The sequence below is a fragment of the Nilaparvata lugens genome, chromosome 5, assembly GCF_014356525.2.
Source record: "Nilaparvata lugens isolate BPH chromosome 5, ASM1435652v1, whole genome shotgun sequence".
Classification (NCBI taxonomy): domain Eukaryota; kingdom Metazoa; phylum Arthropoda; class Insecta; order Hemiptera; family Delphacidae; genus Nilaparvata; species Nilaparvata lugens.
This window is the reverse complement of record NC_052508.1, coordinates 51,506,370-51,519,239: the sequence shown is the minus strand read 5'-3', so window position 1 is coordinate 51,519,239 and position 12,870 is coordinate 51,506,370. Positions and strand designations below refer to the sequence as shown.

Here is a 12,870-nt window from a genome sequence, read left to right as displayed (position 1 = left end):
TACTGTATTTCCCTTTGAGAAAGAGCGCAGTTTCGATGTAAGATAGGGTAGTAATAGAGAAACTTATATATTAATAACTATTGTTAGACCGGTCTAATGATCCACTTTTTTCAAAAGTGATTATAACTTGACATTGAACCATAATATAAGGTCGATGTTAAAAATTTCAAATGAATTCCAATTACAACCCATCATAAATTTTTCCACTTTCATGTTCTGAAAATTTTACTTGCCGTTCAAATGCTACCGCTTCAAGCCAAACAGATGATATCATCAGCTGTGATCTGATCTGTAAGTTACTCTCGCGGCCGGATCTGGAACTAAGTTTCAGCTGCTGCGCTGAGGAGCGTCGTCTGCTCTGGTACTGTGTAGTTCTAGAGGTAGTGTGCTGTATTCTTGGTCTTTTAACAAGTGTTATTCAAGGATCAGGGTCTATTTGAGTGTTCCAAAAATGCGGGTTGATAGTTTATAAATAAATTAAACCATAATATAAAACACATAGCTTGTTTTTGTGCACAATATTCAGTAATAATGCAATTAAATCGTTGGCTGTATCGACGCGGTTCATTGCATTTGAGTGGTAGTGAGATGCATTTTATTACCGAGAGCGGACAGTTTTAATGCTGAGAAAGACACATTTTGCAGGTGAGATTGTGCTACGTTTTAAAATAGTCAATTAAAATGTAAGCTTGATTTTTTAGATACCGAGAATAGCCGGATAGAATTCTTACGATTGAAGGTTAGGAGCGTTATTGTTTGCTGTACCGTACTACTGTTCAGAATATGAATCATTCTGTAGTTCTATGAAGAGATCCGGTCAATGATTTTTTCGCTTATGACTTCATCTCTAAACTATAAATATTGATTTTCAAGAAGATGATATATAACCATTCTTCAATTACAATTTTAGATTCATTTTCTTCTGTAATCTCCAACAATGTTTCTAGTTGTATTGATAGCTTACAGAACTTCCTAGTTAACTCAATGTTTATTAAAGTTTGTTGTTTGTTTATTTCTTCAATATTTTTTTATGTCCTAATTACTTTTTTCTGATAATGCTTTTTGGTAGGTTACTTGAGAGTATAGAACATTGCATTATATAGGTACCGTACTCTCTGTTTGGTACGTGTTACAAGTTTTAGTAGAATGAATGAACTATAGAAGCTTTGTGGTATGAGATTGCAGTAATAAGTTAGTTAGTTGATGCTTCTTTCAACATCAGACCGCATTCATCACTTAAATGAATGTACAGATAAGAGTCTCATCTCTCATGGTCATTTTATATGTGATAGTAACTTTCAAAAATAGGAATCATTATTCAGTAATTATCGGTTATCTAGCACCCAATTAACTCACTATCACTGTTTTACACTGTGGTATAATTATATAGGTACTGTCTTTTAAATTTTCATGTAAGGTCCTCGTTATTCAGAAATTCAATTCCCCTTATTGAGTGATTTTTATTTAAATGATATGTCACGAATGTTAGCCTAGTCTTTCTATGTATTATTAATTTTTTAATAAATGATTTATGTTGTGGGGGCAACAGGTATATTTACAATCCATCACAACCTATTAGAGAACATTCATAAATGAGTGACATAATGTTATTGATATAAGAAGTAAAATATTGTGATAAATAATAGAATTTATAATTTATAAATAGAAAATTTAAAAACCACATATCTTGAGTTATGTGTGAAAGTACCCCTTTTGATTTTTTGAGTAAAATTTAAAAAATCTTCATTTTGAATTCTGAAGAAAAATTGATATTTCAACTGAGAACAAAAATACATCAATAACTTCTGTGCTTTTCATTCAAGTTCATTTCAAATGGAGCATTTGAAATATCAATTATCAGTTGAAAAATCATTGCACTAAATCATTCTAATGACTTGTCTATTTTACTGTTTGGTTTGCTTCCAACACTTGGCTACTCAAAATACAGTAAAGCACGGTCATTGAATTTTATGTTATGGGAGAGAATAGATTGGAATTTAAAAAAAAAACATAAATTTAATGCAATTGGTCAAGTTTAAATCTTGGAGTTCACTTATTTGAAATCTTCTGAACACTAAAATATTAATGACCTGTCATAAAGAAACTCTTAATTTTTCATGTTGAAATAATGTTTTTCAGATATGAATGAATCAGAATGAGTAACTTTACGTACGGTACCTTTGATAAAAATAATAATTATAATAGGTTTCAATTATTAAAAATTTTATAGCTTATTCAACTTTATATTCCATACACTTCTTCAATAAATAAATATATAGGTATCTCATTTAATTTGTCAAGTAGAAATGAAGATTAAATTTATTCTGTACGTTGCCCAGTTCATATCATCATTTGAGAAAGATTTGTCAATAAATATTTTAAACCAAATACCATAAGACCTTATTAAGTAAGAGATGAGCTCTTCAGTAAGAGATAAGCTATGACTGGCTAGACGTCAAGTTTTTCGGCTCCGTCTTCCTGTTGCTTATTTGGTGGGTTCTACTGTGTTTTTTGAGGCGTATTTTAGCAAGGTGATTGTCTATTCAGCTACGAATGTCTGTGTGAATTTATTTGAAATTTTATTCAGTGGTTCTCTACCAAATTGAAATTGAAGTGAAAATGTATTTGTATCATTGGAAGAACGGTGCCGGGCTGTGTTGTTTTTGCCTGTCTTTTCGCTTTCGCTACAATCAATTCCTCATCTACTATGGCTTCAAAGAGTAAACCTAATACTCGCTCAGCTAAGGACGATGATGATAACTCCGTTTCTAAGTTAGATAAAAAATTAGACATTTTGATTCAAGAGTTGGCTGAATTTCACTCAGAATCTAGGGAAATGACCAAATCTATAGATTCTACTCTGCATTAGAACCGCATAGAAGCTGCATTTGAACCGTACAGACACTCTCACCTGTGACTGCCCATCTATTGAAAAAGTTGATGAGATTAAATATCTGGGTGTAATAATAGACGAATATTTGAGGTGGAGTCCACACATAACTTTCCTATGCAATAAACTAAAATAATGCAAACTATAAATTTTACAAAATTAACAACATTTTTAATTTGGAAATTCTTAGGATGATATACTATGCTTTTGTACAGTCTTTAATTCAATATGATTTAGTTGTATGGGGTGGAGCCTATGACACTCACCTTAATTTATTTTTGATTCAAAAGTACATTATTAAGACAATTTAAAAAAACCTAGGTTATATCTAAGTGAATCCCTCTTTGTTGAATTCAATGTAATGACAATAAGGCAACTTTATTTCAAAAGACTTCTTAAACATATTGTTAAAAACAAAGATACATTTATCAGAACTGATAAACTGTTTTATAACTTAAGACCTGACACATCTTTGAAATATATTATCCACGATTCAAGGTTGAGCTTTTTATAAGAAGGCAGATTATGTATATGAGCACTAGATTTATAAATATTATACCATTTGATTTTGAATTAGGAGTCCGAGATAGAGTGTTTGATACTTGGATTAAGAAGAGGTTCTTTTTCTCTCTGGGAGCGGAATGGTGGTAATGTCAATTTGATTTGTTTTTTCTCATTCAATTTAGTTTTTCATCGTTTTCAAGCTATCTATATATTTACTCGTTTATTTTTTCAGTTGATACTTTTTTCAAGTTATTGTTTTTATTTATTTATTTATACTCCCACCAGCGAGCAAGATTTTTTCTTTTGCTGGTGGCGCCTAAAAAATTCTACTTTTATCTTAGGTTTTAATGATAAGTCAAGTTCTATTTCATGTTATTTCTTACTTTAAGATATTGTGTCTTTGTTAGACTTGTCTATTTCAAATTTTTGTAATGTAAGAATTTTTTGGCAAATAAATTTTCATTTCATATTGCTGTGTTTTTCATAGCTATTTTAATCTTCTGTTGTGTCCTGACTCAGGCAATCCTTGACATATTAACGGATTTCCTTACAAAGTAATACATTCATAGCCCGCATAATACTTTCATATGGGTTGCAAGAGAAGAATTCATTTTGTCTTCCTGTAAGTGGGAGGAGAGATCTATGAGAGAAGAGAGAGAGAGATTGAGAGAGATAGATAGATATTTATTGATAATTGTTACGAGGCTGTTGCCTATGGTAACATTTACAAAAATTGACAATAAAATTTAATCAAAGTCAAGTGATAAATAATTATTTAACAGTTCTGCATCAGTATAATCAATTAAAAATACAGTATCCAATAAAATAATATGATATATATAGTATAAAGAGAGAGAGAGAGAGAGTGTGTGTGTGTGTATGTGTGTGTGAGAGAGAAAAAAAAATATTCAATATTATATTATAATCATGTGATGTGATTGCAATAATGCATTGAAATCCTTTAACTATCAGGAAATTGTACAGATGGAAATTACTGAGATATTGCAATTATTCAAATTCTTATGAATTAATAATCATTATTAAACGAAAATCCAAATTAAATGCTGTAATGCACCCCGAATACTTCTGCTACTGCAAATATTGACAACAGGGTGAACAGCTATTTATAAAATTCCCGGGCAGACAAATTATTTTTGAATAGTGGCGCTCATCGAATTTCCATCTAGCTGTTTACCCTGTTGTCAATATTTGCAGTAGCAGAAGTCTTCGGGGTGCATTACAGCATTTGATTTGGATTTTCGTTTAATAATAATTATCATGAAATTACTCATTATTTCAATTCAATTTGAAAAAGTGGTTGAGCAAATTTCCTTCTGTTACAATAGTTGAGGTAATCAGATTGTTTATGTTTGCAGGCGAATATGGATGAAGATAAGGAGGAACCTCTCACACCGACTCATGTTGACGTCAAATCGAACTTTATCAACGCTAACAGTGTCTACCACAGTGCCGAAGAAGTAGATGATAATAGTAACAATTGCCAACAATCTGTAAGTATTTCATAAGTCATCAGAAGAATTAATTTGAAAATACCTGATGTAGGTATCTCTAATCTTGCCTGTTGTAGGCTCTTATTAACAGGCTAAGGCATCTAATCAATATTATCATTTCAAAATCAAACTTTTTATATATTTCCGTCAATTATCTTTTGTAGGGTAACACTCATTATCATTATTGACTCTAGTCAACAATGATCAATGATATTTAAAATGTATTTATAAAACAATATAAAAACTAGTAGTACCATTTTATTAAAAACTTAGAGATATTTTAACTAGTTTCGACCATTGGTCATTTTCAAGTTAAAAAGTAAAAAATAAACAATTTAATACTAGATAATATGAACATATGATTTTATTTCTTATTCATTATTTTTGGTTGAAGCTATTTAATTTTAATCATAAAAATGTACTTTTAATTTTATCGAAAATAGGATTATTTATGTCAAATTGGATAGTTGAAAATTGAAATAGGAATAATTTAATGAATACGGTTTAGGTAATTCAATTTGACTTGAATAATCCTATTTTTGATAAAATTAAAAGTGAATATGATTAATATTAAATAACTTCAACCAAAAATAATGAATAAGAAATAAATATTAATATTATGAAAATAAGCATACCGTGTTATCTAGTATCATATTAGTCTAGTTCATATTATCTAGTATCAACTAGTTTATTTTTTACATTTTAACTTGAAAATGACCAATGGTCGAAACTAGTCGTTAAAATATTTTAATGTTTTTAATAAAAGGGTACTATAAGTTTTTATATTGTTTTTATTAATTTGAATAAAGTACCCCTTATAAGTGAAGTGATTTTAAAATGTATTAGGCCTATATTCTCCAAAAAGATTTCAAATTTGATGTATTTCATCAAATTCCACCAGTATTTATTTATGATCTCCAAAAAGATTTCAAATTTGATGTATTTTTTCACCAGTATTTATTTATGATTTTATTATTAATTTTCATAATTGAAATTAAATGTTCTGGTAGTTCATCACATTTCTACATAGCCAGCAAACAACTTGGCAACGTTGCGAAGCTAGAAAAAGAAAGGAGCTTACTGCTTTGTCAAATGACAAACAAGGATAGCAAACCAATGTTAATCAGGTGCTTACTTCAAAACGTGAGTCTCATAGAACGTTCGATTGGAGAAGGCTATTGATAGAGATTGCTCAAATAGCAGCGTATATCAATTACACTCTATTGTACTCCCTCAAATACCAATTACCTTCTCAAAGAAATTTTCATTGTAGTAAAAAGGTTTCTGATATTGGTTCCACATTTCTGGGAGTAGAAGCAAATTGAATAGACCTCCAATATTTGATAAAGGACTTGATGGCTAAAGTGAATGCAATTACCAACATGGGTGTGGTCGAATCTGTTTGCTTGGGGTAAACATTCAGTTTTCATCGTTCATTGTTTGCCTTTTCGGCGATTCTAATCTCATTGACCAAGTAGTGTAGACTCCTAGCATTCCGAGAAATGCAACACGTAAGTCGTGAGATCTTATCTACTTTGAATTATATTTGCAGTAATTGAAACTATCAACTTGGTGAAATTCACTTGATCCTGTCAGCATTGGTTAAATGGGGAGCATTGATGCTATTCACAAGACATGCTGACAGTTTGTTGGTGATTCCACTACAGAGCATTCATTCACCATTGACAAGATAACGTTCATGTGTTTATTGGTATTTATTTGGTTATGCTCTGTGTCTTCCAAAAAATTGTGTAATTTATTAAATTACACAAATAATTTTCAATTTTTTGTGTTATTCTCATGGTTAGATTTAATGACGGATCTAGAGTGAATTATGATATACAGTATATGTAGTAATATTCTATTATTCTTGATTGTTTGATAATCCACATGGAGTGGAGACATTAATAACAGACATAGAGAGTGAAATCGTGCTCTCTCATGAACTGACACTTTACTTTAGAATTCATTTCTATTGGATGTTATTGTTGGACTTATAGAATAATTGTGCATGTATCTCTATTTAACTGTATTTCTGTATTTGTATGGCTGGTCCGTGAACAAATAAAATGATTATTTATTTATTAACTGAAGTATTATAGTATCATGAAGTATTAGTACTTTTATGTTATTTATAAATGCTCAAGAATTTAAAAAAGATGAATAAATAGTTACAAATAGTTAATAATTTACAATTAAACTCTAACTGAAGTTCACAGTGAATGATTTTCATGCTCAAGTAGCAAATCAATTCTTAATTTGTTGTTTATTTTTAATTCGCAATTAAAATATGCAGGTACTGTACTATTTATAAATGCTGTAGAATTTAAAAAATAAAAACCATAATTGTTACAAATAAATAATAATTCACAATTAAACTGTACCTAAAGTTTCCATTAAATATTCTCTTGCCCAAGTAGCAGACCAACTATTAATTTGTTGTTTGTTTTAAATTTGCAGTCAAACTATGCAGGTAGCTGTTTGTACTTCAGTGATGGAGTTAGATCGATTGATTTTGTGTTGGTGTGGGATGAAAGTTACACCCAGTCCATGGACGAGAATGCCGTTGGAAAGAGACAAGTGAGTATATTCAGTATAGGCTATTATACACTGACGGATAGTAGTATTTCATCAGTTACATAATAAAGATTCATCGATTAATTTCAATTGGAATGAAATCATATCTTTCACTTCCAATATAAGCTCTTACCGACCATTACAACTCATCTTGAATGTAGAATACCTCTTCTATGTAGCTTGATATAAATAATTTAAATTCAATAGATTTTATTATAGTAATGAATATAAAATTATTACGAAAGAAATAAATCACATGGTTTGATATCTAGTTGGACCACACTTCTCAATTACTTCTTTAGAAAATTCTACTACTTGATGGTCACGGCTACTAACGCCCATCATAATAGCTCTTCTAAAATCAACAATGTGGTTCTGTATCAAGGATAGTATATAGCCTCTATAATATATAGTATCTGTATATTATTCTTGGTTCTGTACCACACTAAGATAATATCAATTACGAATGGTATCATTCTATTGAAGTTAAGGAGGAAATGACCTCATTCAGTCATTACTTACTAGGAGTAGAGCTCCTGATCCCAATTTTTTGCACCATTTTTTTCTGTCGGCTCAAGTATCCCCACTCAAGGTTAACATTCCTTGTCTGCATTCAATTTGTTTTGCTAGTCATGTCGGTTTCACTGTATCTCTTATGTAATGTGCATGTAATCAATCTTATATCAGTGTACTGCAACTGCATTATCAAATTTAGTCTTATAAGTGTGAAATTCTTTAACAATATCAGACATTCATTTTCAAAATTTAGACTCATGTGTGGAATTTTACATCAATATAGCCTGGTTTTCATTAGTAGAGTTAGTGGTAGAGTTCCCTGGGCAGGTACCAACTATCTTGTGAAGTCTCCCAATGGAAAGGTTCATGGTAGAGGAGAGTCATGGTAGAGTACTATTTTTTTAGAAGAGTGGGATAGCACCGTGGGATAGTATTCTACCATTTGCCTTCCCCCAACACCGCTTCTGACTCTACTCTACCACTACCATGCTAATGAAAACCGTCTCGAGCTAGTAGAGTAGAGTCGTGGCGTAGGCTATCAAGTTTAAGTATTGTTATTTATTAAAAATTGAAATTTATTTGCCAAATAATTTTACAGACCATATCTTCAATCACAAAATAATAACAGTAATAATGTTAACAAAAGTAAAAAATGTTAGAAGTATACAGTACAATAAAATTAACAAGATTATGTGATAATAATAAGCAAAGTAATAATACATAAATAATACTTTTAAATAATAAAAAGTATTAATTTATTAAGTTACTAAGAGTTATGCTATACAACAGTGAGTTGTATTTTCTGGCTCTAAATTTTGTAAAATTATTCAAAAATTTCCCCAATTAATGGTGATTTGAGTGTGATATTTTTGTTTTTTTAGTTTGTTTTCAACCGTCAAAATTTAAAAATTATAGTTTTCGTCGTTTTTGAGTGAAAATGGACTAAATTCTAGTAAAGTGAAATCATAACCCTATTTTGGACTTTTAAAATGTTATCTAAGTTTGGGAGACAAATAGTACAAGGAGTATCCTTAGTATTTCTCTCCCAATCAGTGCTTCTTTGTGAAAAATATAAATAAATAAAATAAAATAAATAAATAGTTCAAGTGTTAATTTATTGAAGATTATTGAGATTTAAGGTTAGTTCTGTTCACTAGACAACACACTTTACCTACTATTCTCAATTGTAGTGAAAACAGCTACTCGACCGAGTAAGTAGAGTAGAGTTAGCTCGATAGAGTTGGTATGCCAGCTAACTCTATTAGTGAAAACCAGGCTTATCGGGGACATATTTTCAATCTAAATATCATGCATGAAATTTTAATCAATTTCACATCAAATCGCATTTTCTGAAAAAAAAAATAAATAAAATCTACTCGCTTACAATACCATATTGAAGCTTTCATATCTATATGGAGAGATTGTCAGAGTTCCTTATAATAGCATCAGTGCTTCTCAATCCACCAATGCTGACAGTCTGATCTGAAGTAAATATTGCTATAGCTATAGTTTACCAGTTATCAGAGATATAAGATAACTAATTTGATTTGCAAAGTTACCAAATAGTATGAAGGACAGTAGTATTGCGAGAAAGTGTTTTTATTCTGTTTACCGTTGTAGCTAGGTAATCAGCCATGACATTCTATCAGTCAACGCTGGAGCAAATTCGTCATACTCGTCAAGATCTTATTGATTGTCAAAGCTTTATTGTCTTTTACTCTATATTACAAAATTCTCTGTTGTAAACCTTTTGAACAACAAACAACCATGATTGGAATGTTGTTTCTACATATTTCCTTTTTCAGACTAGGAAGTTTTGTTATAATTTTCTTTCGCTGATGAATGTAATGTAATGAATAAAAATATTATAGACTTTTTTACTCAAGTTTTTTGTAAAGTTTTATATTGGACCATAAGTTATTCACGATACACAGATTTACTGTACTCTTGCATCTCAACAAGATTTATGTGTTTCATATTATAAATTACCGTTAGTTAATTGTTATGAACAATTCATTTTCGATTTTGCTTCTGCTCAACTTTTTCGTTTTGATGACTAGAAATCCCACAATACCAGAATTATTGCATTCTTCTTGCTTGTATTTCCATATTCAGTACCCTGATTGCTTGCTTTCATTTAATTTTACATTAGCATCTTCATTTATTAGTTTTTTTCGAATAATTGGTTCAAAATAATATTTCTAATGAGATCAGACTCTGGGTTTGAGTGTCCAAGTATAAAATAATATGGAGTAAACGAAGAGGAAAAAATCTCTTTTAAGTCCACAGATTGTACACAGTTTCACAAAATAAAATGTCGTATTAATATGCTCAATGGATCATTTCTAGAGTATGCTTTTCAGGAAGTTGACTTATATTTGTGATTTTTGTAGATTTTCTTGTATGCATTCGTTAGCAATGTATTTATTTTATAGATTCAGCTTGCATTTTTATAAGAATAATTGGAATCTCACTTTTTTCGATAAATATTAATGTTAAGATACTATATAATTCAGCTTTCTATGTTGCATTTTCCTTTATCACAATTTTCTTCCTCGAATTTTATTGAATTATTTATTAAATTGTCTCTCATCAATATTGTAATGACTAATATTACATTTTTATTTTGTAGGTATTTGAAGACAGCCTGAAAGAAGAAGGCCTAGAACTAGAATATGAAGATACTCAAGGAGGAGGATTGCATTTCATCAAAATACATGCCACTCTAGAGGTTTTGAGAAGATATAGTGAAATTCTAAAATTTAGAATGCCTATGAAAAAGGTAACCCACGTTTATTTTTCTCCTCTAGAATTATTAGAAAACTATTTGAAATAATTTTAAATACCATTTCTGTACATTTATAAAATTCCAAAGATATGACACTAATATATGAATATATAAAAATATAAAGTTCACAATCTAGAAATGAGAGTAGATGAGAAATGGATTATTTCAAATTCTAATGAATTTGAATTTGAAATAATTATTAGAGAAAATTTCAAATTGAATGCTGTCAACCAGTAGCAGAAGACTTGGAGGTGGTTGACAGCATTTAATGTGCAATTTTGTTTAATAATTATTTCATAGTATTTCGTTCATTGTTTGTTACTATTCATTAATAGTAATAATTAAACTGTATGGGTGAGAAAACACAAATACTTTTCTTGACTAATTAAATTGCTAGTTCAGAATTTGTTATTCGCTTATAACTACCATCGTTAGTATCAGCCAAATTAGGGATATTGATTTTGACATGAATTTATGTCTCCTGAAATGTTAGATAAAGTGAGAGCTTTCACATTATTTGATGGCGTCCATTGGTGACAATTAACACGAGTGTGTCAGCCTGTTGAAGCTAATGGAAAGCTTATGTTTTCGTGTTTTTCTTTCCGATCTCTTGGGAATTTTCTTCTCTCTAATGCATCACTCGAATTCGCTCGACTTCATTCGCAATTCTCAAGGATTTTTTTGACAAAAATCAAGAACATTACTTGGTTATGTTGTTGAATTATACTATTATTGATCAAATACGCAATATAAATGTATACTAAATTATTAAATTAATTCAAAATTGAAATTATTCAATCAATTATTAATTGAAAGAACCTAGTGTGCTTAAAATTTGATTCTTACTTTGTTCTATAAATGTAATAAACCTGTTAGAGCTAATCATTTTACCTAAACTTATAGTTTCACAAACTATGTGAATGGACTCTATTGAAATGACTCGACTGACTTGAAATGAATGTATAGAATTTATCATGAACATTGGATGATTGAGGTTTTGAACAGTTTTGCATAATAATATGATCAAGAGAATGCTACTTTGTTACTCTGTTGCATATCCATACTTTTTCACTATTAAAATTAAACTTGAATTTTAAATTTATAAACACTATGGATTCTTGGACTTCACCATATTTAAACAAAACCATACTTTTAAACCATTTAAAATATACAGGAAACCTACCACAACTGACACAGTAATTCACAATACCTCCAACCACCCAACCGACTATTGATCAACAGACTATTGAATATCCCCATGACACAATTTGATCACAATCAAGAGCTCAACACAATCAAATGCATTGCCCAACAAAATAGATACTCATCCACTCTAGTCGACAACCTACTCCACAAAATAAAAACAAAATTATCAACCAAGAATAATATGGAAAATGGCCAAAACTTCATCACACTCACATACTACAACAAAAAAACAAAAAAATAGCATCATCTTTCAAAAAACTAATATACAAAATTGCCTTCAAAACAACCAATTCACTGAGAAAACATTTCCAACATCACCAAACAAACAAACAGAAATTTGAATAATCAGGCATCTACAAATTAAAATGTAATGATTGTAATAAACTGTGCATCGGACAGTCTGGACGTGAATTTCAAACAAGATACAAAGAGTACATCAGAGCCATTAATAAACGACATAGCCACTCAAACTTTGCTGACCATATTATATCAACAGACCACACATACACCGACATAGCCACCAATCTTTAAATCCTCCACATCTCACAAAAAATGCAAAAAAACTCAATGTATTGGAACAATATGAAATTTACAACCACACAAAACAATTTCCAAACAGTCTCCTAAATGATCAAAAAAAATTCTCTTCCCACACACTCTTTGACAAAATAGTCCACAGCTCAAAATTACCGCCCCACTAGACCCCACCATCCACCAACCCCTACCACAACCTATTCCTCCACCTTCATCCCTTACCACACATAACCTTGACATTAGAGTAAATTCCTACAGTCTGATGATGACCAACAACAGGTCGAAACGATCGTCACTACCAATATAAGTGCATTCTCACTCCATAAGTTTTTTAAATTTGAGGC

General features: G+C 30.3%; 1 protein-coding gene across 2 annotated transcripts in view; it reads left to right on the top strand.

Annotated features, from left to right (window-relative positions):
- Positions 1–347: 347 nt before the first annotated feature.
- LOC111064167 (anoctamin-1) overlaps positions 348–12,870 on the top strand; it is a 39,572-nt gene continuing 27,049 nt past the window's right edge. The window contains exons 1-4 of one of the 2 annotated variants that reach the window (XM_039428638.1): positions 348–648; positions 4,771–4,905; positions 7,366–7,485; positions 10,631–10,780. In XM_039428638.1, coding sequence (XP_039284572.1) covers positions 4,777–4,905; positions 7,366–7,485; positions 10,631–10,780 — 399 coding nt within the window. In that variant the 5' untranslated portion in view covers positions 348–648; positions 4,771–4,776. The remainder of the gene's footprint in view (positions 649–4,770; positions 4,906–7,365; positions 7,486–10,630; positions 10,781–12,870) is intronic. The other variant, XM_039428637.1, reaches the window with a different exon arrangement.